The following is a 26178-nucleotide window of genomic DNA, read 5'->3' as shown; positions in this document are numbered from 1 at the left end:
GCAGTGTTTCTGTCCTCGCTTGACTCGACGCCCTGGAGAGACAATGCACGCACTTTGTGCTACAGAAATAATGTCGATGATCGTTTATCGAAGAATCTAGGTTTTTCAGCACTAGTCAATACAATTTTTCTGTTCTGGAACAATTTCTACAAATTCTGCCAAAAATATACACGGCATGTCTATAAGGCGGTGGGGATGTTTTACGAGCGCGACTGCCGTAGCTACCTAGTATCGTGATAGTGGACCGCTGAAGAAACATTTCTATTTTCCCACAATTCCTCGCGTGCGGCGTCAATTGACCTGGTTGTGACTGGCAGCTGAGACGAAACTGTTCCATTATCCCTGATGTCTTCATTCTTTCTCGCTCATTTTAAAAAGACCCTTGCGCTGAGAGATAAAGATGTTTCAGAGGCCTCATCTCATGTCTTATCAAGTCAGCGTGGAGCTAATATTCCCGTCTAATGCCTGAAAAATAGTCCAAGTCCAGCATTCGATACCACGTTTACAGATCCTCGGAATCCACCAGCTAGAACAACCCTGGTCGGCCTGATTTGTCTACTCCTTATTCGAGTAAACGCCGATTCATGACGACATATGTTCCTGTTCCTATGCTAGGACCCCTGAACATGTCTCTTGACATGGGATAGCTTCAAAAAGGGCATTTTCCACTACCACCTGCTTCGTGCAACACATCCCTTTTTCTTTTTCTTGTCCCTCCCTAAACAGCATTGATCGGAGAGTAGACCGGAATTGTGCTTAGCCGAAGCCTGCCATTCTTTGGGCTGAATGTCTGGGGCATAAGAGTGGCGCCCTCCAAACACCGAGGAACCGTATATAGTTCGTACGGAGTAGCCGTATTACCGATTACGCGATGGAGACTTTGCAAAAACGGTGATATTTTTATAGCCCCGCTGCGAAGCCTCAAATTTCAGCTATGCGCCGGTTGCGCAGAGCATGTAGCTTTTGTTAAGCAGCTATTGATGCTCTCCTGTTAAAGTCCATGGCTCACTCCAAACTCCAGGCTTCAAGGCCTATTCCTGCGAATACTACTGTCGCTGTCTCGCTCTCTGGTCCACCAATGGCCGCAATGTCTCCCGCGTCTGCAACACCGATACAGTCTCCCCTTAGAAACTTGATATTTCCATCTTCGCCGCTAGGAATACTCCAAAGCTTCACGCGCTGGTCGTTGCTTACACTTACTCCCAGAAGTTCTGTGCCGCGACGAACTAATAGAACGCCTGCGATGGCTGCGGCGTGAGCTTTGCGCACGATGCTTCGCTTGACAAAAGTCCAGCTAGCATTGTCTGTACTGCGCGAGGTCTGGCCGAGTAATGTTACTCCTACGCTATTGTCGTCGCCCCCGGTAAACACCTGATACCCTTCTCCTGATTTCATCATGTCCAGACTTTTGATGCAGTTTTGGTGCAACGGCACTACCTGTTCCAGCACATACTTGTGCAGAGCCCCTTCGTCTGGCTCAGTCCGCCATAGGGCAAGGTGACCATCGGTGGATGCTGTGAGGAGTAATGGTAGCTGATCGCGCATGCTAAGATGGCGCGTTTGAGTGAGACATGCTCCCGTGTATGTCCCCTTTGCAAGGAGTTCGAATCGGCCGTCATCACTTGTGTAGCGATACGTTCTTAACACGGAATTCGAAAATCCCATCGTTACCATTATACCGTCCCCATTGCTGGATTTACAGACATCGAAATCCATGATGCGGAGATCGGCATCTGCACTTTTGTCTGTAAAGACACCTTCACAGACGACTGCCAAGCCAGCGTAATCAGAGTTCAAGTTTTGCACCCTCCATACAAAGAACTCTTCATTGCCAGCGCTACTGAAGAGATAGTCATCTCCCAGCCAGGCGAGTTTCTGGAGTCCTGTAATGTGAGTCTTCATAGCTGCCACACATCGTAAATCTGCCTGTGCGCCTTCTCCGGCAGGCTGATATTCCCATATCCGGATAGAAGTGTCCTCAGCACCTGTAGCTATATAGCGGCCATTGGAACTCAGAGTTCGAATTTCTCGTCCATGGATTCCACTCTTGACCCACTCATGCCTTAATTGGTCTGATGAAGATATGGAAAGCTTGGATGTCTTTGTAAACGCGAAACGATAACGGCCAGGTATCGATTTGCTGTATGTCAGCTGGAACGTCCTATGCGCTCCACCACATTCGATTGTCGCTAATTCTTCTCTTCGTGTCTCATTCCAAATGACAAAGTCTTTGCTTCTAAACCCGTATAATACTAGCTCAGGCACGGTGTCTTGGGTAAACCATGCGCCTGCAATCATGGGTCCGAAGGGTGGTGATGTTTCATGTCGCAGGTGAAGAAGAACGCCTTCTGGCTGCCGGTCTATTTCATATATCCGGTATTTCCCATCACGACTAGTGACGAGGATGTAGCGAGAGGTATGCTGTGAGCCCGATTTTAGGGGTAGTGGGAGAATGGCGGCGATTGTATCGCGGCTCCGTGTTGCGATATCTAGAATCGGGCTATATGTTTCATCGTCCTTGCGGTCAAGAATTGATAGCCATCCATGTCGAGATCCTATAATGAGTAGATCATCTACTTTTCCAGCTGCAGTAGGGACAAACCTAGGATCGAGACCCTTAGTCTGTGCTTGGCTGCGGACACCACCCGTAGAGACATCAATCGAAAAGTAATGGGAATCCGCCCTTCCGTGGAGGAAGACCAATACCTCTGCCAAAGGAGGGTTTGGTCCATCCCTACTTTGATTCGACAGACAGGTCATATCTGTAATCTTGCCTTGCATGGAGGCAACGTGTGTGATGCTCTTGGATGAAAGGCTGAAATGGTAGATATTTCCGCTCGTTGTGCCCAAGAGAGCGGCTGTAGGATCAATGGCTTTTACGACGTAACAGAGCTTCATCTCTCCTTGTAGCTCCTCAGGAACATTTATCTGCTCCCACTTTGGTTCGGTATGGGATTCCTGTAGATATCCTAAGAGAAGCTTTCCATAGCTAGTAGTTACAAGGATATAGTCATGAGAGAGGAAATCATAGCGACTGATTAGCTCCTTAGAAGATGCGAGGCCTTTGAGAATATCGCTGGCATCCAAAACCATTGAACCGCCGACACTATTGGACCGTTCATCGATTAGGGCAGGCTCTTCAATGAGACAGATTTGGCTGTCCGTGCCACCGGTGGCAATGAGGACAGCCTTGTCTTCGGCCAGCATGGCCCTTGACCAAAGGTGCTTTCCGTTATGCAGGGAAAATGTCTTGCTGTGGGACATTTTTCCAGATAAAGATTTTGAGCTAGGATTGGGCTCTCCAGCCGACGCATCACGGCTAATCTGGAGACGCCATCTCTGTGTCGTTGCATCTTCGCCAAAAGAATAGACGGATAGCGCATTCTCTCCGCACTTTGGACCAAATCTGACTCCCCATATGCGCGATGCATGTCCCATGACAGCTGCAATGGGACTGCCCTCTTTGTTAGATTCTGGGACATTGTCGTCACGCTCAATGTTGTTACCTCCGAAGCCTGTATTGATAACCTGATTGGGCTGTGGTGCTTGAGAACGAGCTTTGTCTTCTCTCTCTGTAATATCCCAAATGCGAATCGTTCTATCGTCACTACAACTGGCAACCATTTGTACCGTGCTTCCATCAAAAAGTGTAATTGTGCAAATATCCATGCCGAAAATAGACCCCTCGTGGCCTTCAAAGTTGAATAGCGTTTCGGTTGACCCCTTGCCGCTTTCCAGCAGGTGGCATTTCCACACGACGACGTGGCCAAACACAGTTCCACCGGCAACCAGGACGGTGTTATCCGATATCCAACTTAGATGAGCAGAGTAGAGCATTGGTCTTGAAGGTGCAATGACGGCACCGAGGGTAATCTCTCCAGTATGAGATGAATACGTTAAGGGAATAACTTCATTGTGACCCGTAGCCAGAACAGCAACGGAAGGATCAGCTTCTGAGAAAGCACCATGATATATCCAATCAGGAGCCGTCGCCCTGGCTATCGCAGGGGTTTGGCTATTCGCGGCACTATTGCCACCATTCTCTCGAATGAGGCTCTCAACAGAGAGGATGGCGATGTGGCAGAAACCCCATGCAAGGACTTGCCCATGCCGCACAGAAATCCCATGGATAGGCTGATCGATGAATACGCTTATACGAGAGACGAGTCGGCCTTTGTGGCTCCCATTTTTCGCCTCGTAGACAACAAGGTCAGAGTCTTCACCAGCGAAGACGAAGAGCTTCCCGGATGACTCGCGATGTAAAGCTAGAGCCGTAACGGGGTCCTGGGAGAGGTCTCGCTTTAATCTGATTTGGCTTGCAGTCTTATATACAATCGATTAGCTATATCCTTATCATGATAAATTATGGCTAGAGATAGTGAGGGGCAGTTGTGATGAGTGAGCTTTCATGCCTGAGTGCTGAAGGAGGGGCAGTTTTAAAATTTTATGCATAGAGACGAACAGGAACCATGATGCCGGCAGAGTCGTAGAGTAAACGCGGCCCTTTATGCTATGTGAGCCACAGGCTCAGTGAAATTTATATGTTATGCAGACATTCAATATTGACTCAATGCTGCCGATGTGGTGTCGTTGAGTTGCGCGGTGAAGTATTTGGTGTCAGAAAATTTTGTGCATGCATCTACTGCTATTACTGAGTAAGGCCACCAACTCACTAGCACATGTCAAATATTCAACGCTTTTATCTACAGCCACAACACAATATCACGGCACAGTTTGTTACAAATTTTATAAACACACAATTGGCACAAAACAAGTTTTGAAAATTTTCTTGTCGTTCAGTCATTGAAAATGTATCCGCTATACTCTATTTACAGATTGTTCCCCGCCATCTTGGGTATCCAATCACCAACTGCTGGTGCCACCACCCGTAGCCATCCTGTACTTGAAATATACCAAACGCCATGCAAAGGAATGTTTAAAAAAAAAAAAAACACATCGCAGCAAGCATCCATTCTCCTGTGTTCTTTATTCTTATATTCAGATTGTCTGAAGAGGTTTAAAAGAAAGAGATTGCACCACACCACAAAAGGACGCAAAGGTCCTTTTTTTTATCGTTTTAATTACCACGTCGAGTCGAAGCACATTCGCCATCTATTTAGGCTCGGTGAGAGTAAGGCTCGTAAGCAAGGTCAGATCGGCCAGAGCCGGAGTTGAAGCGGGGAGCGCCAGAGGTGTAGCCGGTCTGCTCGCCGAGAGGGGCATATCCGCGAGATCCAAATCCGCCAGTGGGGAGCAGCTTCTCGCCGTCGGACTGGTAGTTCTTGTTCTTCTTCTGGCGCTTCTCGGGAGCACAGCAGCAGATGGTGAAGATCCAGAAGAGACTGGCACCGATGCTGAAGGCAGCGCTGATCCAGATGATGGCCAGGAAGCGGCCGTCGATGTGGACCTTGGCACCGTAGAGGACCTTGGAGCCGTCAACAACACCAGCAATGACGGCGACAGTGGCAGTGGCGAGAGAGTTGGCAAGGATGAGGATGGTGGTGGTGAAGGCAGATTCACACCACGTCAGGCATGAAACGGCACGAGAGAAGTTGGAGAAGATGCCAATGAGCAGCTCAAGGCCAAGGGCGATGAGAGCGATGATGAAGGCAACCTCAGACCACTTGATGAGCTTCTGGAAGGTGCTGACGGCATCCTTGATATCCTTGGGCAGCTGGATGGTGGCACTGCCGTCCTTGATATCGGTGGTGTTGATCTGCTTGGAGGCCCAGTCGAACTGGGACTTGGAGCAGGTGAACTTCTTGTTGTCGTCGGATGAGCAAGATCCCCAGAGGGTGACGTCGTAGTACTTGTGAAGGCCAAGATCTTCTGCGGTGATGTTGCCAACCTTGGTTTCCTTCATGCTGAAATCGGCTCGCTTGAGGAGGCTGCTTACGCTCAGCGGGCTGATGCTCAGTTCGCTGAGGTCGACCTGCAGGAGTCGGACATTCTCGTGGGCCACGCCGGCGAGGACTGCATAGAGCAGTGAGCCGAGAGAGGCAATGGTGAGGATGAGTGGCAGAGCCACACAGAAAAATCGGCCGACACCCATTCTTCCCTTCTTTTTTTGTATTTGTTGTGTTTATCGGTGGGGTATCCTGTTAGGCAGAGAGCGAGGCTCTGTTGTAGAAACGAGGGGTTTGGTCGGTGGTGATGAGTAAAAGTCGACCCGTGCAAATAACGAAAGTCGAGTCAATGCACTCGCACAAACAAGATGGAATGAAACGATGGAGAATGAGACTGGAATAAGCGGCAAGAAGGGAACATGATATACGAGTTGGGCACCGGGTGGTTTTAAAAGCATGGCGCGGGCTTGAAGCAGCGTCGGTTTGCTTACATGTTTTTTTAGTGGGCTGTGTGACATGCGGCGAGTGGGTGGCGCAGTAAACAAAGCAAAAGCTGCTGTGGCAGGGAGGGTGGAGTGGAGCGGGCAGTGCGAGATTCAGAGACGATCCAGCGTGATCCTGCCCATGCCAATGGCTCAGCTCCAGGTGCTCGGCCATAGGAATGGATGCTTAAAAAAGCGCACCTGGGCCGGACCCATGCCTGGGGCTTACAGGATTTGCTCGTGCTCCAGCGCAAGCCCGCGTAACGGGTGGCTGGGGGGGGCATCTGGGGGACTTGGGCTTGGAACTTGGGGCCTGGTGAGACCCGAGAGCTGCTAGCACGAGAACGGCCTCTTGGTGCTTGTGATTGTGCATTGCGCGAGCTGTTAGTAATGCTCGCCATAAATAGACGGGAGAATCGTCACCAAGCAGCTATAAATACCGGCCCCTGGTGCATGTACCTACTCTAAAGCACGGAGCTACCCTAATACGAGTAAAGGCTCTGGTAGAAAATTGCCTGTAAGCACCATATTTCTGCTCTAAGGAACGGGAGCAAAGCAGTTCCGTGCTATTTTGGCAGCGAGCCCAACGTTGCTTTTGAGTAATCTTCAAGGATGTAGGGAGGATGTGCAAAGTCCTCCCAAACGTGTTGATTATTGTTGGACCTATCGCTGCGGCCTCCCAGGGGTCAAAACCTCTAGTATCCCATGTACTTACCAATCCAGTAATAGTGTACGACATTGACAAGATTGGGTATTTTTTTTCGTAGCCTCAATACCACCGTCTGAATGCCCCGCTAAAGAAAGCTACAGTACATTTACATGTATTTCGTAGACCGGGGGCTTGCAAGTTTGGACACGCAAACCCATCTTGGCAGCTTGGCAGCCAACGTCATACCCGGAATCCAATCACGAGCAATCGACATCACGGTGGCCAAATCTCAAAATCTCCTCTGGCACGATTCCGTCTAACAGTCGCGAAACGCAGATCTCTTGCTGCATCTGGCAGCAAAGTGGCTTCCGGATCTTCAAAAACGCCCCAGACCGTGGTAATAGACACAGTGAACCCTGAGTCGGCGATTTTTGCTTTTCTGGATCTGCTTACGACGACAGCTGGGGACATCCAACCGCATTTTCTGTGGTTCCTGAGCGCTGATCGTGCAGAGTCTAGCTCTGACTGTGCACGGAATCCCACATCCGAGAGTAGGCGTTATTTGAGCGCTGACTCTCCAGAACGGCGGCTCTTGTCCGAAGTCACCAATCCCCAGATACTGTATTTACAAGAAACGAATAAAAAAAGAGTGCCCTGGCGAACCACCCCGGCTGCTGAGAAGCGAGCCATGCAATGCATCTCACACAATTGCTCTCTTCCACGGAGTACAGGGTAGATAAAACACAGCCTAAAAAGCTGGCTTGGTACAGAGGACGACTAGTGCCTGCTAGTAGCGATTAGTGATGGAGCTAGTGCTCGCCAGCTGGGCTGTGAGGTGAACTGGTAGTTTCTAATTTTAGCCCGCTTCGATATCTGGTAGCCAGTTCCCCTCCGCAGGGCATGGAATCCTAATCCCCAAGAGGGGGGGTCAATATGGCATCGTTTACTCGCTCGCTGGTTTGCGCTGAGAAGACCGCGTATTTTTTCCACACCTTAAATGCTAACCTTTTTCCAAGTTGGTCAAGCGGAAACGCAGAGTGCCTCAGACTGGGCTGATTAGGGAAAACGTGGCACGGATAGCTTACTCAATAGCGGCGGAATCTGGATAAGCCAAGTTAGGCTAGAATTGCGCAGAGGCTTATGCGTGCGATCCCTCGTTCCTGTGATAAGTAGGTACCCAGTATTAGTAGCAGTGCTTGTTTAAGGTAATAGGCATACTAATTTTTTGCTTGTTAGGAATCTATTGATATTTTTTTTTGTTTTGGCTTTGAACTGGCTTAGTCTGTTCGTAATTTCGTTTCGTCGCTTGTCGCTTGTCGTAGGACTTGAGCCTCTCGCGCTTACTTGCCGTTCTGGACCGTTCTGTTTCAATCTTCTTACTTTGTTGACTATTCTTCTGCCCATTCTTCTAGCTCTTATCTTTTGTGTTTTGTAGTCGGAAATTAAAATAAAGACAGATTACTCATCCTGCTCGACCCTCCAAAGTCTCACAGTTTTCCACTGCTTCTCCAATCCCCTGATGCCCTCCGGCCCATCGGGTTAAACGCGATCCTTGTTTTTCTCCTGCGTGAGCACCAAATGCGTTAGCATTACATCTAGACTTTTTTATGGTCCTCATGCATGGCCAACTAACGCTTCTGCAGCCCTAACGTAGGCCACTCTGATGTCGAAATACTGTAGTAGCCACAGCTTCACACCGCAAGCAATTCCTTTGAACGCAAGATGAGATACTCTGATAAGTCGATGGATAAATCTTGGACCGGAACCAATGTCAAGAACAGGGTATTGTACTTCGAAGCGGATTGTATTGACAACACCGCCTCTTTAAGACCCTGGCGACATAACCCTTCCTACTTACGAACGCGCTCTACCGCTACGACAACAAATATAAGCCCTCTTCAGCGCCACCCAGAGGAGCATGCGGGTGTCTCCCGAAGTGGCACTTGAAGCGGGCCATGGTACAATGTTTAGAAGAACCAGAGAGGAGTTGAGCATTAGTCGCTTGATGCACATCAGAAAGGCGGTAAAGAATACTAATTTTTTGAGGCTCTTCTTCAACGACACAGTGCTTGTCGCACTAGCGAGAGGACATTCCACAAGGCTACGATGATATATATCAGTGGTTCATGGACCCTGTGCTTGATACCATTGACGATTTTTACAGATGTCTGGACAGTAGTAGAAGTTGCAACAACACCCGAGACCCCAGGGTATGTTGATATGGCGTCAACGGCACATTCCGAATAATTGAATCGGGACAAGCCGTCCGGCATTGTGCGTGCTATCGCTTTTCGCCCTCTGGGAATTGATTCTACGTTGCCATCTTTTCGTCAAAATTATAGGATATCGGGCGGAGAGATCCGGGAATTCTATCTCGACGCGAGGATCCTTCGAAGGATATTGCCGTAGTTCTGGGGCTCAGCTGCTGCGCAATCGGGACATGAACCACCAATGGGAATGACAACCAAGGAGCCATCACCGAAAGATGCGATGGTTTTGTAGCCTTTTGCCTCCGTATTTTCCTCGTGATTTTCCTCGTGATACGTAAATGATCGAGAAGTCCATGGTACGGTAAGTTATTCTCTTGACCCCATAGCAGATGGGGGCTCGTATGAGAGAATGAGCCGCATGTCGTGCGCGGCCAAACGCCACTTTGAAACCTGTCGGTTTTGGGCACGAGGATGCTGATTTCAAAATACGAATAGATAGCTGCCTGTCACGCGCAGAGTTTTCCCAGAAATATTTAATGATGCATCGAGACCGCAAATCCTGACATGTAGCAGCATGGCATTCTTCGCCGCTTGCCAGAAACCCATTGCGGTGTCAGCACGTGCTGGTGAGTCGGACGACTGCTGAGCTGCAAGGGCACGATAGAAGCATTGAAACAAGCTGCTGGACTTTTTTTTTCCGGGGCGCGTGGGGGCTGGGCTTGGTCTGCGAAAGCGCAAGGCCGGACTGGGATTGGACGGCCCCGGAGCCGCTTAGGGCCACTAGGGCGAACGCTACAGCGCTCTGGCCTGGCTGTCAGCGCCCAAGATGCCCAATAACGGCCAGGGGCCTTGGTGTCCGGCACTGAGGCATCGCCGTCCGTTACTCATTTCTCTGCCTTGGAGCATCTCCGAGCTCAGCGCGGAGCACAAGTGCGCGTTTCCGTTGCATCGGTACCAATTATGACTCTATCTCCCGCCTCTATCATTTCGCATTGGCCGCCATATCATGCAGAGAGCCAGGCAACAGCTCCTTGAAGGCGCCCGGCCCACCTCGCTGTCTCTCTTTTTTTTTTTTCCGTCTTCCTATTCTCTTCCATTTCCCCCTCCTTGTATTCGCGTCCGCGCCCGACGGGCTCAAGCTCCGCCTCGCCGCATCCAGCCCAGCCCTCCACATCCCAGAAGCTCGTTGCCTCGTCCGGAACCAGCATCGCGAGTCTGCCGCCTTTCGCCTTTAAGGAGGCATGGGTGTGAAACTCTAATCGCGGGTACATGTGTACAGTATGCCAAAGGTGCGGCTGGCTGGTGTCACAAGGCCCCGGCTGGGACTCCTTCGCCATCCACCCCGCGGCTATTCACAAACAATAGCTTAGTTGTAGCTTGGTTGTAGCTCTTGTTCTAGCCTCTGTCTGCCCTCTTTTTCTCAACACCTCCAATGCTTCCCTTCTCCTTTGCCATCTTTGCATGAGATCGTCATTTAGTTTTCATTTGCTGCCGTTATTGATGTTTCCGCGGCACGGCACATCAATACCGTACACTTAGATCGCATACGCCAGCCTCCACCAACCGTCTGCGGATCGCACCCCCACCGGCCGCCTGCCCAAGAGCCCGATCCGCACGGTAGCTTCTGTTGTGCTCTATTCTTCGCAGAGCCGTTGGAGACGAGAAACAAGGAAGAGCAAAGCTTCCATTACATAAAACAGCGGTCGAGCCCCCCCCACCGCCAACCTGCAGCTTCTCTGTATTGTGTCTGCGAGGTGCAAAACATCTGCTACTTCATGTTTATTGCTATTGCCTGATTCCCGGCACCCTAAAACCCAGCTCTCAGCGCCATCCCACCTAAGCCAGACGAGGCGGCGTTAGCACGTATTTACACTCGCCGCCATAAGCTTGCCGAGATAGGAGCTCCGAGTGAGCATCGCCACCGGGCCCGTAACGCTGTCCGCACGCTCTATCTACCTGCCTAGTAGTGATAGCCGCACAGCTGCCTTGGTATCTCCAAGTACTTGTATGTGCATACCATTCATATTCTATCCTTCCCTCTCCTCCATCAAATTCCCATCTCTTGCGGCCAACTTCCCACCGAGACGAGACATCCTGGCCGTGCTTCCGAGACTTGGCTTTTAGCACCGCCAGATCCATGTTTCGGCCGTAGGCCCTGATCTGCAAGGTACCTTTTTTTTTTCTTCGCCTTCAACTTCCGTTGTATCCTACTTCGCCTGTCGCCCAGCAAGTTCCTATAAGTACCTGGACAAGCTGTCTCGCGCAGAAGCTGTGCCGTCGTTGCTATCGTTGCCGAGCTATCACAGCCTCTTCCTGATGCTGCGTTAACTTTTTGCGACGCTATTGCGTGGTTCATCTCTCTGCGAGGTCCCAACTCATTGCTGTTATATCACATACACATACACATACACACCATACACCACCCCGCTCCTGCGCCCTGCTCCCGCGTATGCAGCAGACACAACCGCCCCGGACCGGCCGCGCTGATTCCGCCGTCTAGATTTTTTTTTTTTTCAACGGCCGAGGCCACTTTCGCATTTTTGCCATCGTATCCCCGACCTGCTTGTGGGCGGTTCCTGACCCCGGAGCGCTGTTTCCAGAGCTGCCGGTCTCGACCCAGAATTTCCAGTCACGAGCTGCCGCTGCCACGACGTCATCCGCTCCAGCCCCGACTGAGCTCTCATAAGCTCCTCCAAGCTGGCCTGTCCTCCTAGGCTCTCGCCTAAGACAACCAAAACGGACGCTCCAAGGAGCCAGCGGTCCTCTTTCTTTACCGACCTCGGTCGACGATTCCATCCTCCCTAAGACGGGCTGGGATTGCGGTTACTCATCCTCTTCTAAAAACCCCATAAACGACTTTTCCACGCGAGCGCTACTGCAAGACGACAAATCCGACCAACAACGGGGTCTGGAAAAGCATAGGTCTGTTCGCCTCGCTGGCAATCTCGCGATAACTTTTTTTTTCTCTCCTCAATTCTCGCCGTATCCGAAAAACCACTGCTCTCGCACTCTGTAGGCTCTCCAGCCTCATCTACCTGAATCACAATGGGCAACCAATCTTCCAAGGAGGGCGGCTCCAAAAATGGCGGCGGGGACGGCCTCCAATCTTACCCTTCCTTCAGCAAGTCAGATACCAAAGACTCGACTCGATCTTTTCGCGGGCTGCGGTCTAAAATCCCCGGCAGCGGTAAGACCGACAGTCCGAGAAACTCGGTTCTGCTCAACGGCGACGATGCTGCTTCCGTCAAGTCTGGCAGGAGTGGTCGCTCCAGCATCTCCCGCTCCGGCCGCAGCACCGATACCATCCCGCTGAGAAGCTCCTCGGTCGGGAGAAGCCCCTCGGTCGGGAGAAGCCCCTCGGCCGATCTGTCCGCATCAAATTCAAACGAAGATGGGCTGCTACCCCCGCCATCCCCAGTCTCCGAATCAGTCATGAGTGGCGCTCACGACGTAAGCGCCGCACAGGCTTCCGGCGAGGTTGACCACGTCTCCGACCAGCCCCCATCGGCCAACGCCAGCGTCAACACACATCTGCTCCCTCCAGGCCAGTCCATTCTGGTGAAGCGGGAAGATGCTCCCGTCAAGAAGCCGAAGAAGCCCAAGAATGATCCCATGGGCATGGACGAAATAAAAGAGATGGACCTCGATGATTATATCAAGAGACTGCTCGATGCTGGATACGCCGGCAAGGTCACCAAGAGTGTATGCCTCAAGAATGCGGAAATCATGGCTATATGTGCACGAGTCCGGGAGATTTTCTTGGCTCAGCCTGCTCTATTGGAGCTCGATGCTCCTGTCAAGATTGTTGGAGACGTACATGGACAGTATACTGATCTCATTCGAATGTTTGAGATGTGCGGCTTCCCCCCAACATCCAACTATCTTTTCCTCGGAGACTATGTCGATAGAGGGAAGCAGTCCCTTGAGACGATCCTGCTATTGCTCTGCTATAAGCTCAAATTCCCCGAAAACTTTTTCCTGCTTCGAGGAAACCACGAGTGTGCTAACGTCACTCGAGTCTATGGCTTCTATGATGAATGCAAGCGAAGGTGCAACATCAAAGTCTGGAAGACCTTTATCGATTGCTTCAACACGCTTCCCATTGCTGCCATTGTGGCTGGAAAGATCTTCTGTGTCCATGGAGGTCTGTCGCCTGCTCTAAGCCATATGGACGATATTCGCAACATCGCACGGCCCACCGACGTTCCCGACTACGGGCTGTTGAATGACCTTCTTTGGGCTGATCCGGCCGACATGGAACAGGATTGGGAAGCAAACGAGCGAGGAGTTAGTTATTGCTTTGGAAAGAAAGTTATTACCGACTTCCTCGCAACTCATGACTTTGACTTGGTCTGCCGCGCCCACATGGTGGTAGAAGACGGGTATGAATTCTTCAACGATCGAGTATTAGTCACAGTGTTCAGCGCACCAAATGTGAGCTCCCCTTATGCCTTGAGATACACTACAGCTCATCTTTTCCCTTACTAACCGTCTTTAGTATTGCGGAGAATTCGATAATTGGGGTGCAGTCATGTCTGTATCGTCCGAGTTGCTTTGCAGCTTTGAGCTTCTCAAACCTCTTGACTCTAGTGCTCTGAAGAGCCATATTAAGAAGGGCCGAAATAAGCGCCAGCAAATGCTCAACAGTCCTGTAAGTACGCTGCTTACCTGTCCAATGACTTATATACTAACAGTTTGATAGCCTGCGCTGGTCATGCCTCAGAGTGTCTAATGACGCAAATTTTAAGAGAGCTGGGCTCTCTATACTCTCTCTCCTCTCTCACTTTTTGCATTCCAACTTTTTACCCACGACAAAAAAAGAAGAAACAAGGAGGCGGCTTGAAATTGCCAGCAGGCAACATCATACATCTTATACCATATTCTTAAGAAGGGGCTACGTGGCCATGTGATCAATGGCAAGACAGCACAGCATGTGGCTACCGCAGCCACGGGGTAATAACCGTGGCGAGTGATTTGACTGGCTTATCTGAACGGTAAAACGTAATTGTCTGAGCCAAGACCTGAAACGGTCTCTTGGCATCACGCCCTGCTATGGGCCGCATTTCTTTTGGGCAGGCGGATATTATTCATTATTTCTCTTTACTTTCTTTCCTTCTTTTTTTCAATACATGTCGGCGCCATGGATGTGGGAGGATCAATGGGTAGATGAACGATTCTTGTAGCAGATATGATCTATAACCATGGCATTGGGGAATTGTTCACTTGAGCCTTATACAATATGGACTCACGCTGGGGGTCTCTCGAGACGTCTACCGCAACGTTAGATAACACGCCTATTTGTTTGGGCCAACTTGGAGTAGAAGATTTAACATGGAACTTTTTCTTCTTGAAAATACATTTGACCTGTTCATTTTGTGATTCGCTGTGCTCGTAGATAAATCATATGGTCGCAGTATGGTTTCATTGTGATGTGTACAATGGCGGTTGTGCGCTTAGTCATCAAGCGACAGATTTTGGTCTTCGCATCAAGACCATCCCACTTCAGCAAGATAAGTTCAAGTTCAGGCTCAACCACCACCAACCGCCGCTATGAGCTCACAGACACTCCGCTCGCTATCTCGAGCGAGGCCAGAGCTGGGGAATGCCGGATATGCCCTAAGAGGCTACTTCCGCCAGTTCTCCACGACTCAATCGCAGTTTGACGAGGCACCTAGCGACCCCAATGCCAAACCTTCGGCTCGACAGCGAACCCGCACAGCGGCCAGCGAGATCAATGCCCTACAGAAGAACCGAACAAGCGGCCAGGGAGCCCAAAACCCTGCGGGCTCCTCAGCATCGCCGGCACAGCCCCGAGTAATCGATGTGCGGAGTCTGCCCAGAGGAGGAATGCTTCGAGGGCGGGGTGGACTGCGAGGACGAGGTGGCGCGCAGAATGCAGCAGCGGGCCCTCGAGCTCCTTCACCGAGCGGAAACCGATTTGCGGGTGCGAATAGAGGGAGGACGTCTGCTATTAGTGCCGGACGGGGAGGACGAGGCGGTGCTACACGAGGAAGAGGAGGCCGGGGCGGCGGCAGAGGAGGAAAGGCCAAAGAGGGAGGTGAAGGCGGCAACAAGGCTGCTGCTACTGGGCCACGAGGAAAGAGACAGGATCCCTTTGAGAGGATGGATCCCCAGGAGCAGCAGTTTGACGATGCGATGCGATTCGGAACAAAGACGGTGTATTCGCCTTCTTTGACGAAGGAGACCTTGGCGGCGTTTGTTCCTGCGATGCCTTCGACGCAAGAGGGCCGCCTGGCGACTGTGATGGAGAACCTGAATATTCTGGGTGGCAGAGCTGATCCTGTTGGTGTGCCGCAGAACTTGCAGGCAAAGAACTACGCCGACGAGGTAGAGGCCAATGGGGCACGATTCTTTGCGGACTTGAAGGCGAGGGAGGCGGCGGAGGAGTATCTCCAGGAGAAGAGGAAACAGGAGCAGCTAGCGGCAGCTGAGGAGGGCAAAGAGGAGAAAGCACCTGCAGGGCAAAAGCAGGAGCCCATCATCCAGGACGCTGAAGAGTCAATCAAGAAGACCATCTTGGAGTCTGCCGTGGAGGGCAAGCACGAGAAGCCTCAGTTTGCGACGGATGCGGTGGGCATTGCGAGGTCATGGCATTTGAGGGCGGGTACTTATACCCAGAAGGACGTGGAGAGCTTTGAGAAGAAGTTGACGTCTTTGCTGGGCGCTGCGGGAGGAGCTGGTGCCAAGGGTGGAAAGAATGTGAAGGCACAGGCGAAGACAAAGGCTTGAAGATTTGATGTGGGCAAATAAAAAGGGTGAATATATATATATATGTATGTATTTTTGTACGATTAAAAAGAAATGATAGAAATACGGGCTGTGTTTATGATACTGAAATCTCATTGATATATAAAAAAAAGTTGATTATAGAAAGTGTATAGCTATAGCTACTCTCTCACTCCTACGCTGTTATAGTATGTGAAGTGTTTCTTGTTTTTGTATTATACATGATGTTATATCCTCTTCACATCTAATTGCGATCAAGCTGTTTGATAACTTGCGCCTCCTCGCCATCAATCTCCTTCATCTTCTTATCCTGCACCTTCTGCAGCTCCTTATCCGCCTTTCTCACCACATCCGGCAGCACCGTGCCATTCTTCTTCCACTCCTTGAGCGCCTTCTCGTGCTTCGTCCGGGCTTGGCGCACCCTGTCCTTCCACCCCTGGCATGCCTCTTTCACTCGGCGCACGAGGTCATCCTTGCGCTCCATCTCGACTTTGAGGAGGAGCTCTAGCTCGTTGTCTTCGGAGCGTTGGGGCTGCTGGTTGAAGTCCTTGCTGGACTGGACAGCGGACATGATGGGCTTGAGGTACTCGCGGTCGTTGACGAGGAGGGAGATGATGCGACCTGAGCGAGGGACGATCTGAGCAAGCTCGTTGAGAGGGAATGTCACTTTGGTGCCGTCGTCGTCTTTGAGGGCGACGGAAAGAGCGCCAAGGGCATCGGGATTGAAGCGGCCGCCGTGGAGGACGGCCTGGAGCTGGGCCTTGAAGTGCGCATCGATGGGGGTGTATGCAGCTATTAAGGAGGAGAAGTCGAGGGGATCTTCGGGGTTGGGCTGGGCGTTGTCGGCAGCTTTGGAGGAGCGTGGAGGGGGGGGAGAGGAGTGCGATGGTGATGCAGCCTCGGGGCTATTGCTTGCAGGTGCGATTTTGCGCTTTTTGAGGAGAGGTTTTGACTGGCTAAAGGGACGAGAGAGTGAAGCAGCGCAGGGAGCTTTGTTGGTATATTTGAAGCTTGTTAATGAGAGGCGAGGGACCGATGATGCAGACGAGAGACGTCTATATGTTAAAAGAGTTAGTCGCAAAGCAAGCTCTCAGTCTCTCGAATTGGCAATTGAGGTGCTCATATGGTGCTTTACCCTTCTGCTTGCGCAAATAGGCGCATTCCATGGCTGGCAAGGCCAGTTGAACGAGAGAGTGACATGGTGAATGATGTGTGCGGTGATGAGTTGCTTGGTCTCGTGTTAGAAGCAGCTTGTAAAGAGCTTGCAGAGAGGTGGGGTGACGTACTTGGTACAAGCTGCCGTATGATAAGATAAGATGCGGCAGCTGGTTGCTACATACGTTGGCAGCTACCAGAATAGGCCGCTTCCATACAGAGCATCTAAGTCTGCTTGTAGTCTTGATTGATAGTAATAGTTAGTCAGTTTATGTTTTAATTTAGCTCTTGTTACGTACATATTTATTTGGGCATTTCTTTTTGAAATATATCGTAGTCTCGCTATTGTGAGCAGAATACTCATGTTCTCGCCCAGCTTCTTGGCAACGAATACAGCGCAGGCTACAAAGAGATGATTGAGATACACAACATAAGAATCACAAATCTTGTTTCTACTAAACCTAGCAAGCTCATATTTAAAAAAAAAAAAAAAAAAAAAATTGTGCAGTTGCAATGTCTCAGTCCCCTCTGTTACCCGAAACATCTCAAAGTCTAAACATAAGGAAGCTATCACATCAACTACCTCCCCTACGATACGCATCTAAACTACTAAGACATCAAAAAATAGGCCAATTCTGCAATTGAATGAATTGCAAAAAATGAAATCCTTGGAAAGGAAATGACCATGGCAGGGGTCGAACCTGCGACCTTTCGCGGTACTCTTGTAAGGCGACTGCGCTAACCACTGCGCCACATAGTCGTGTGTTTTCTTGTTGGGTTAGCGTGAAGGTAAAAGAATATATAAAGCTAGCTCTGCTAAGAACAGCAATTCTTCCTATATCTACACGAATTGTTGAATAGCTCAAGTAAATTGAGTATTCGAACCCGAAGTAAATGTAAGGAAAGGCTATTGCTTTTTTCCTTACAATCCTATGCGGGTTCTGTGTTTCTATAGGTGCTTAATCCTAAGGCTACCTCTGGGCATCATTACCACGCTTCCTTATAATGGATCGTATACTGCGAAAGGTATACATGATCTGATAGAAAAATACATCACACTTCGCTCTACTATTGGCTTCACAACCTTGACTTTCTATATGTGATATCATCATTTCATTGTATCATAGAACATTAAAAGCTTTTAGCTACTCCTATCTTCCCTGCGTATTCACATATTTAGCTCTGAAGAGGCTTGCCCATACCACCGTAGGTCATCATCTTCGTAATCTGGTACTCTGCAATACCGTATTTTGACCCCTCCCTACCGAAACCACTCTCCTTAACACCTCCAAAGGGTGAAACAGGGTCGGAGATGATACCTGTGTTGATACCAATCATGCCAACCTCCAGAGCTTCAGCGACACGGTGAACACGCTCCAGGTCGCGAGCGTAGAAGTAACCAGCCAGGCCGACCTCAGAAGCATTAGCCAGCTTGACAACCTCCGCCTCAGTCTTGAACTTGAAGAGGCCTGCAACAGGACCAAAGGTCTCCTCAGAGGCAATAGCCATGTCGGCGTTCATGTCACGCAGGACAGTGAGGTCGTAGAAGTTGGGTCCAACGTCAGGCAGCTTCTGGCCACCGACGAGGAGCTTGGCGCCCTTCTTGATGGCATCTTGGACGTGGTGATCGACCTTGCCGATAGCGCGGTCGTGGATAAGAGGTCCGTGGGTGACGCCCTCCGCGAAACCATTGCCAATCTTGAATGACTTGACCTTCTTGACGAATTTTTTCGCGAACTCATCGTAGACGCCTTCTTGGACGTAGATTCGGTTGGCGCACACGCAGGTCTGTCCTGAGGATCGGAACTTGGAAGCAATAGCACCCGCGACAGCAGCGTCGAGATCCGCGTCGTCAAACACGATAAAGGGAGAGTTTCCACCGAGCTCCAGTGACAGCTTCTTGAGAGTGCTGGATGACTGCTTCATCAGGAGCTTGCCGACACCTGTGGAACCGGTGAAGGAAACCTTCTTGATCGTGGGGTTTGTCGTCAACTGCTCGCCAATGGCGACGGTGTTATCTGAAGTCGTCACGATGTTGACAACGCCCTTGGGGATACCAGCTCGGTGAGCCAGCTCAGCAAGTGCAAGGGCTGTGAGGGGGGTCTCAGCAGGCGCCTTGCACACGACGGTGCATCCAGCTGCCAGAGCCGGACCAATCTTTCTCGTAATCATAGCCGCGGGGAAGTTCCATCTGTGAGTTGTCTTTGTCAGCATTATGGTTCATATTCCGAGGGGGGAAAGCTTGATATAACATACGGAGTGATAAGACCGCAAACACCAACAGGCTCTTTAACAGTCCATACTCGGTTTCCTGGTACGCTAGCAGGAATGGTGTCGCCGTATGTGCGGGGAGCCTCCTCGCTGAACCATTCGAAGAAGTTGGCAGCGTAGGCAGCCTCACCTCTGGCATCCGCAAGTGGCTTTCCGTTCTCCCAGGTGATGAGCTGGGCAATGTCCTCAGTGTTCTCCACGGCGAGATCGTACCACTTGCGCAGTAGCTTTGCGCGCTCGCGGCCGGTCAGATTTCGGAAAGTCTTGAAAGCGTCGGCGGCAGCGGTGATGGCGGACTCGGTATCGGCAGTGGTGAATTCGGGACATGTTGTGATCAATTCGCCGGTAGCAGGGTCTTTAATTATGAAAATGACAAACTGATTAGTTCAACATTCGCAGAGACAGCAATTAATATAGAGTGAAGCTCACCAGTGACCTCAAAGGTCTTGCCAGACTTGGCAGTCACCCACTCGCCATTGACATAGCAAACATCCTTCTTCAACAGGGACGGATCTCTAAGCTATATCGTGTTCGACAAATTAGCTTTCAGCTACTCCTAGGAGCGATGAAATGGACCAATTGCGTCACGGCGCATTGGACGTCTAACACGTACCTTGGGAGCCATGGTAGAAGCTCTTCTGATTAAAAGTGATGATACACCGGGAGCAAAGCGATAAGCCGAGGAAGCAGCGAGTCGATGCAGTAACGCCATGGGATCAAAGAAATGGAGGACGCAAGACACAAAAGAGAGGGGAAAAGAATCTAGTTATACTAATTAATCTTCGGGATCATTACACAATCTACAGCCTTCGATTTTGGGGGCAGCTAGTACAAGTAGCTATGGATGCAGCTTGGCGGTACGTGATTGGAAATACCAAATTGCGGAGGAGGCAAGATTTAAGACCGGCCCGGGTCAAAGCGCGGATGGAGGCGGGGAAAGATGCCTCGTTGAGTGACGTTCACGCGGCGGGTTGGCGGGGTATCGGCGCTGGATCAGGATCCATCTCTGCGACATTGCAAGCACGCGGCCAGAACCGGGTAGAAGCGTGGATTACTTTTACATATTCATTACATAGTATGCGCGAGGCCGGGCCGGTTGAAGCTACATGTACGCCGGGGTTGGGGCCGGCACGGGAGCATTAATGCCTGGAATAGGAAGTTATTTCGTGACATGCACTTCAGACTCGTGACTCGGAAACTCCCGTGTTTGGTTATTTTGTATGTAGTCTCAAATTCAACTTGATTGATCATCATGCGTGGGTATATAAAGTATGTGACAAAAGAAAGAAAAAAAATATACATAGTTGCGGATGGTGGCTTTTTTGGCGGGTTTCCTCATTCCTCTCTGCTCGTCCTCCCATGGCCGCCAGGGCCCAGTATCATTACCATACCATCATATTGCTTGCATGAGAAAACCTTGCGCCATTGCCTATCCGAGTAATTCAAACACGCCTTTTTTGGCGGATATATAATGATGTGAGAAAAAAAAATGAGGCCAGCTGGCTCTTAAGCATATGACACTGCTTCACTCTCCTGTCTTAGCGGGAGCTTTCGGTCGAGGATATGGAAAGCGTGTGTTCTCGGCGTAAAGGGCATGGCTCCTGAAGCCGTTGGCTGCTTCATGCCCATCTCTTTCAGGCCGCCCAGTTCTATGCTCTTGCCCTGTTTAACAGGTTCTTCATCATCTTCATCCTCGTCGGTATCCAAGTCGTTGAGGTGATTGGGCCACATGGAATAGAGAGAAAAGCCGAGGACGAGGCAGTACACAGTCCTGAATTCAGAGTCAGCACGAAACATGGATCATCATGGGGGTTGATCGAGGCTTACAGCATGTATAATGTGATGAAGAGCGACCCCTGTGCAATTTGGCAGTTGGTATACTGCCCGTACGGCTTGGCCATGTCGCAACCAAATCTGAAGTACCAGGCCGCTGGTGCTGGGTATCTTGGGTCGGTGTAATCGGGTCCAACTTGGCCATAGGTGCTCACGCTGTAAAGCACAACCAAAGCAATAGAGCAGACGGTAGATACAATGGGATACCAAACTCGCATAATGACAGCAATGAGCTTGGTGAGGAGGAAGAAAAGAGAGATGACGGCGATGGCGACATTGAAATCAGTGAGGCTATTACAGAATCATTAATAACGTTTTCCCTTCTCATGATGGGGCTCTTCACAAACTGACTCTTGTGACCAGACGAAAGCGAGCTTTGGCTGGGCCGTGTAGTTGGCATAGGCGTAGAGAATGATGGCGGGGTTTGAGTTGAGACGGTGATCCCATCCAATCTGCCACAATGCAGTTCGATACAGATTTGGCTGAGAGAGGCCCGTGATGACGAGGAGAGGTATCAAGCCGATGAATTCCACCAGCATCAACCAGCGCACGGCTAGTCTTGGGACTCTGGGCCATTTGCGATGGAGGATGTGGTAAGTCCACGGTCGACCGGCGGGACCAAAGATACCCATTTTGGACAGTCTTTTCCTTTTTCTTTTTTTCTTTTCGGTGAGGTTAAAAGGTAGAGCGTCCTGGATTAAACGGATCGCTCAGAAAATTTGTGAATACAGCTCGATAAGGGCGTCGAATGCCAGCTTCTTCGCTATGCAGGGAGCTCTAAACGCGTGCGCCTTGGCTTGGCTAAGCAGCAGGGCTAAAAGCTCATATCCGCATATGCACACTTATTAACGATCGTTGCGCCCAGGCCTCGCTTTGTTCTGCTCTTGTAATGGCAGCTTTTTTCGTCGTCCCTTCAGCTCCAGGCTTTGGTCTTCTCACGTTCGTTCAAATCAACTCCGTATTAAAAATGGTGTAATGGCCTCTTGAGGGGGCTCGGCGCCATTTATTAGAGAGCCTCGTGAGAGGGAACCAGTATCCAGCGCTTCCGAACTCTACTGGATGGGGCCCTTTAGCGACTACCTCCCCAGCAGTCAGGCGAGTAACTCTGGCGCTCGCTGGGCAGTGGGGAAGTTTCTGCAAGGTGCGGGCGCTTGGGCCTGTGATGAACTGCGATTGGACGGACTTCCAGGTGACAACGAAACCTCGGGCCAATCGCAGCGGCTGTCGTGCCTCTGTTTTAAGCGCCCAGATCCGAGATGCATGCCACGATTGGCCGGGCCGGACGCTGGCAGGCCAATTATGTGGCCCGCATCAGTGCTGCGATCGCCAGACTCAGCGGCAGTGGGACAGGGAAGGACAAATTTCACAGCGGCTTCGATGCGCTGCTCCCTTGCTGCTGGTGACGCCGAGCACGTTTCCTGCAGCTGTTTGGCATGGCAAGGCGCCCGGCTCGGAGTTCCGTACGAGTACGAGGCTACTCAGGCATATGGAGCCCATTATTGTGGCCAGTGCGAGCAGGTTTATTGTCCCTTTATGGTTGTTGGGCCTGGTGTTGTAATGAATTCTATTCGGCCGCGCGCCATAGTAGGTGGCGCCATTAGTGTGCCGAGCCATGCGTCTTGACTAATGGGCTCGCAGCGCAGTCTCTGAGCTGTCCGAGTGCCTGGACGCCACAATATTACGCGTTGGCTCTTTGCTTTGCATGTTTCGATAAGGCATGCATGCGGGAGGAGGGAAAATCCCCATCCTTTATGCCGCCTATGCAAGGGACGCAAAGTCTCCTGCTCTGTTGCATCAACGATTCAACGGACAGTTCTCAACTCTGGTGTAGAAGTATGTATCTTGTTTCTTTCTCGTGTGCCAATGTCCGAGTAAGCTGACACTCAAATTGACTTTGAACCAACAACGCCTCTTCCGCTTGACAGAACTCTTATACACGTTGCCACCAGGCCCTAGTGCTAACCACCACCGAAATACGCAGATGGGAATTTGATAAGCGAGCCTCGGTTTAAATACTAGCAGTTCTATGCCATACTGCCCTGTAACAATATAGGCAACAAGATATAACACCTTGCTTATTCAGTCTTTCACGGCTCCACCCGTTTCTCCGCACGGGACGTATCCGGGGCGGCAAGCTGAGACAAAAACGCACCCGAGATGATCATCAAAGCTTTTTACTGGATATGTACAACGGCATAGTCAACTCTGCATCGATGCCAGCACAAATCGCGATGATCAATGGTTTCCTATTTAAATCCCAGGCTATTTAGGCAGATCCCGATTCATGTCGCACAGCATCTCGCCAAGCCTTGGATGGGCGCTGGATGTGGATTACTGTAGATATAGGGTAACCTGAAGCCAATATAGGACCTGAAGCCAATACCTAGTAGGAGAGATTGATCTGCTAGCTCACGACTGCCGCTGAAGTTATAATAGCGCTCGTCTAAATAGAGCTCGGACAAGAGCTAGAGCTGGATGCGAAACTATTACTAACAACCTGCGCACATTTCGCAAGTACTTCGTATTGGGTATGCAGCTGAAGGGACCACCAGCTGCAAAGCAGGTCTAACAAACCATGTCATCGCGTGAAATGGCCGCATACTGAGTGACCTGCAGAAAACCCCAGAGTGACGGGTAGGGATTACAGGCAAGTGCTTGTACCCGCGGCGCTAAGAAAGTCGGATGTTGCTGATTGAAAGCTGATCAGTAATAGGTAGCACTGGCCAGATGCGCATAGATTTTCACGGCTCTTCTAATATCCCGCGACCTTATGCAACAACGAAACCGTTTCGATTTGATGAAGGTTTGGTGATGAATAAGCACAGAGCCAACAATAGGCAAAAATTCCCACCCCCTGTTGGTTCGGCGCAGTAGGAAACTGATTCCATCAAATTCTGGCCCATTCCTCTCGAAGTACTTCGTAGCCAGCGCCATGATGCTATGTATATGCAAGTATGACTCTATGCTTTGATCAATACCTACCTTTGTAGGCATGGCTTTGCAAGATTTCTTTGATTACAAGCGTAGATCTTTTCCTCATCCCTCCCTTTTTGCGCAAAACGAAGTCTGCAAAATTTCGAAAAGTTATCCAATGATACGTTGGGTATTACAGGTAGGTGTCCGTCTATCTTCATCAACGCCTTGCATAGGTAGCTGCACCCATGAGACATGGCTCTATGTATCTGCAAATACGAGTATCACCAGGCCGCCAATGGCCAATGGTGAGACAGCTGACAGCCAAAGGAGCCAGCCAAGGTGTGCTTGCATGCGCTCCTTGGGTTTCTCTTCAAGCGTCTCCGCGGGATGTCCGTCGACGTATCTCTTTTGCTGCTGCCTTGGAAGCCCAACTCTTTTTTCTTTTCCTTCGCAATTTTCCCTTTCTTTCTTTTTTTTTTTTTTTTTTTTTTTTTTTTCCGGTACTATTTTATTTTTCCGATGCTATGCTTTTTTTTTCTACTTATCTCGGGCTCTTAATAAATTTTCTCCCCGAATCCCACCCAGCGGCAAATGATAGTCGCCTGTCGTCCCTGTCCTAGTGGGTAGCTCAAACGAATCTAGAACGGTCTAAAGTAACGAGTGCGAGCGTGGCTCTACGTCCGCTGTGCACTCAGAAATCGATTTTCTTAGCAGGGATCTGGCAAAATGAAAATGTACCTGTATTAGTTGCTACCTAATACGCTACGAATCCTTCAGGCGCAGTCTTATATTGTACATTTTTGTACTATGTACCTGCATGAGGTAAACGCAATCTGTATGACTGTGTAATATAGCCCTCACAGGTCCGAATATCAACCTACCTGTGTATGCCAACTCGATATTTGATATGCTGTGAGTCGTGAGTACATGCATGTAGTATCTGAGTAGTTCTCGTGGCAGCACTGTGTGTCGTACTAGTGAGATATGACAGCCGCTGTTTTCATACCAAAAATCTCTTCCACTTGTGATGCTAGCCATTTGTTAGCTGAAGAAAAGACAGCTCGGAGCAGCTCCTCCACGGATCCCTGTCTTGCCACCTTTATTTGTGCAGTAGTACTGCTAGAGGAGGGTTGATTTGCTAGAAATTACCCGAAGAGATCCATTCTCATTAAGCAGGAGAAATGCATACAGTAAAACGTGGTGGCAGCTACAGGCTAATGCGCACTATGCTATGCTACCACGCAGGGAAGTCGTCTAACCGGTGCGACGGACAGTGTAGACAAAATATGACACCGTAATAGACTCAGCAATCCTGCAGCTAAAAAAAAAAAGAAAGAGGTGCAAAAAAAGAACAGTCGACCCACGATAGTGCTTCGGCGATGGAGCCAGACCTTTTGCACCCCCCACCGAGGCATCCACCCGGTCGTCTCCTTGCGTCGGCTCTGCTGTGGTCCTCTTCAGCTGCTAGCAGTAGTGGTACAGGTTCCAATATCTAGCCCAGGTGCCGGCATAATGCTACTACTGCTAGCGATACAACCGCTACGACCGCTCTGGCAGCCCATGGAGCCAGTGGGGAATTTCTCGCCGGGATTGCTGAATCGATGATTTCGCGGTCCATCAGCCCTTTTGCCCTCGTTGCTCTCACACCTGCCGGCTCTAGTCGCCCGTTGGGTTTTGCAACTCCACTCAGGCAACTGACATCCGGAGCCTCAGCGCTGATCAGCAGTTCCCCGGCAAAGCGACCCTTATTGTCGGGTCCGTCGACCATCTCCGGTACTCGCCTGTTGATCCATCGCCAGGACAGACCCGGCGTGTCTCTTCTGCGGCCGCCTGTCAGTTCCTGGATGCCTTGCTGAGCAGCTCACCCCTATCGATGCCGCACAAAGCTGCTTACGCCTGGAGCTCCCCTTCGCCATCCCAAGGTCCCACAGCCACGACTCTTCCATAAGCCCTGCGTGCGCGGTTCCAAGACGTCTCTGGACGCTTACCGAGTGCCGTTCAGCCTGTCCATACGTTCGTTTCAGCCGTTATACCGCACATCCGCATACCTGGTTCTGATACTGCTGCTT

The 26178-nt window shown here is 50.4% G+C and overlaps 6 protein-coding genes and 1 non-coding gene across 7 annotated transcripts; 2 read left to right on the top strand and 5 right to left on the bottom strand.

The window, feature by feature from the left end:
* Positions 1–680: 680 nt before the first annotated feature.
* Positions 681–4748, bottom strand: GGI43DRAFT_287936 (WD40-repeat-containing domain protein). Its single transcript, XM_083201328.1, has 2 exons — positions 4463–4748; positions 681–4323 (listed from the first exon to the last, which is right to left on the bottom strand). The coding sequence occupies exons 1-2, from the start codon at positions 4469–4471 to the stop codon at positions 1006–1008; spliced, it is 3327 nt and encodes a 1108-aa protein (XP_083063255.1). The 5' UTR covers positions 4472–4748; the 3' UTR covers positions 681–1005.
* Positions 4749–4865: 117 nt separating this feature from the next.
* GGI43DRAFT_397922 (SUR7/PalI family-domain-containing protein) lies at positions 4866–6130 on the bottom strand. The gene has a single exon (XM_083205168.1). It carries the CDS (start codon positions 6050–6052, stop codon positions 5117–5119), a length of 936 nt encoding a protein of 311 aa, XP_083063254.1. The 5' UTR covers positions 6053–6130; the 3' UTR covers positions 4866–5116.
* Positions 6131–12108: 5978 nt separating this feature from the next.
* Positions 12109–14173, top strand: GGI43DRAFT_287741 (Metallo-dependent phosphatase-like protein). The gene is made up of 3 exons (XM_083201326.1): positions 12109–13621; positions 13686–13838; positions 13890–14173. The coding sequence occupies exons 1-3, from the start codon at positions 12233–12235 to the stop codon at positions 13917–13919; spliced, it is 1572 nt and encodes a 523-aa protein (XP_083063253.1). The 5' UTR covers positions 12109–12232; the 3' UTR covers positions 13920–14173.
* Positions 14174–14701: 528 nt separating this feature from the next.
* GGI43DRAFT_397918 (uncharacterized protein) lies at positions 14702–16049 on the top strand. The gene has a single exon (XM_083205167.1). The coding sequence runs from the start codon at positions 14738–14740 to the stop codon at positions 15935–15937; it is 1200 nt and encodes a 399-aa protein (XP_083063252.1). The 5' UTR covers positions 14702–14737; the 3' UTR covers positions 15938–16049.
* Positions 16050–16178: 129 nt separating this feature from the next.
* On the bottom strand, positions 16179–20072 carry GGI43DRAFT_421168 (Aldehyde/histidinol dehydrogenase; the record flags this gene model as incomplete). Its single annotated transcript, XM_083207910.1, has 6 exons — positions 16179–16890; positions 17133–17259; positions 18292–19280; positions 19346–19715; positions 19790–19880; positions 19974–20072. 6 exons carry the CDS (start codon positions 20070–20072, stop codon positions 16179–16181), a joined length of 2388 nt encoding a protein of 795 aa, XP_083063251.1.
* GGI43DRAFT_t59 lies at positions 17770–17849 on the bottom strand. Its single transcript has one exon. It is a non-coding gene; the product is annotated as a tRNA-Val (tRNA).
* A 483-nt stretch (positions 20073–20555) lies between the features above and the next one.
* Positions 20556–22183, bottom strand: GGI43DRAFT_397907 (uncharacterized protein). Its single transcript, XM_083205166.1, has 3 exons — positions 21545–22183; positions 21188–21484; positions 20556–21131 (listed from the first exon to the last, which is right to left on the bottom strand). Exons 1-3 carry the CDS (start codon positions 21823–21825, stop codon positions 20867–20869), a joined length of 843 nt encoding a protein of 280 aa, XP_083063250.1. The 5' UTR covers positions 21826–22183; the 3' UTR covers positions 20556–20866.
* Between the last annotated feature and the right edge of the window lie 3995 nt (positions 22184–26178).

This window comes from Trichoderma evansii, assembly GCF_050947405.1.
Source record: "Trichoderma evansii strain SZMC 28006 chromosome Unknown GGI43scaffold_4, whole genome shotgun sequence".
In the NCBI taxonomy this organism is placed as follows: domain Eukaryota; kingdom Fungi; phylum Ascomycota; class Sordariomycetes; order Hypocreales; family Hypocreaceae; genus Trichoderma; species Trichoderma evansii.
The sequence above is the reverse complement of the archived record's forward strand: the minus strand, read 5'-3'. Positions and strand labels throughout refer to the sequence as shown.

Bases quoted from the DNA above. Each gene is read 5' to 3' on its own strand.
- GGI43DRAFT_397922 (XM_083205168.1), bottom strand. From the start codon at position 6,052: ATGGGTGTCGGCCGATTTTTCTGTGTGGCTCTGCCACTCATCCTCACC.
- GGI43DRAFT_287741 (XM_083201326.1), top strand. From the start codon at position 12,233: ATGGGCAACCAATCTTCCAAGGAGGGCGGCTCCAAAAATGGCGGCGGG. The intron at 13,622-13,685 runs GTGAGCTCCCCT...AACCGTCTTTAG, and splicing joins CAGTGTTCAGCGCACCAAAT to TATTGCGGAGAATTCGATAA. The intron at 13,839-13,889 runs GTAAGTACGCTG...ACAGTTTGATAG, and splicing joins AGCAAATGCTCAACAGTCCT to CCTGCGCTGGTCATGCCTCA.
- GGI43DRAFT_397918 (XM_083205167.1), top strand. From the start codon at position 14,738: ATGAGCTCACAGACACTCCGCTCGCTATCTCGAGCGAGGCCAGAGCTG.
- GGI43DRAFT_397907 (XM_083205166.1), bottom strand. From the start codon at position 21,825: ATGGGTATCTTTGGTCCCGCCGGTCGACCGTGGACTTACCACATCCTC. The intron at 21,485-21,544 runs GTCAGTTTGTGA...ATTCTGTAATAG, and splicing joins GCTTTCGTCTGGTCACAAGA to CCTCACTGATTTCAATGTCG. The intron at 21,132-21,187 runs GTAAGCCTCGAT...CTCTGAATTCAG, and splicing joins TTCATCACATTATACATGCT to GACTGTGTACTGCCTCGTCC.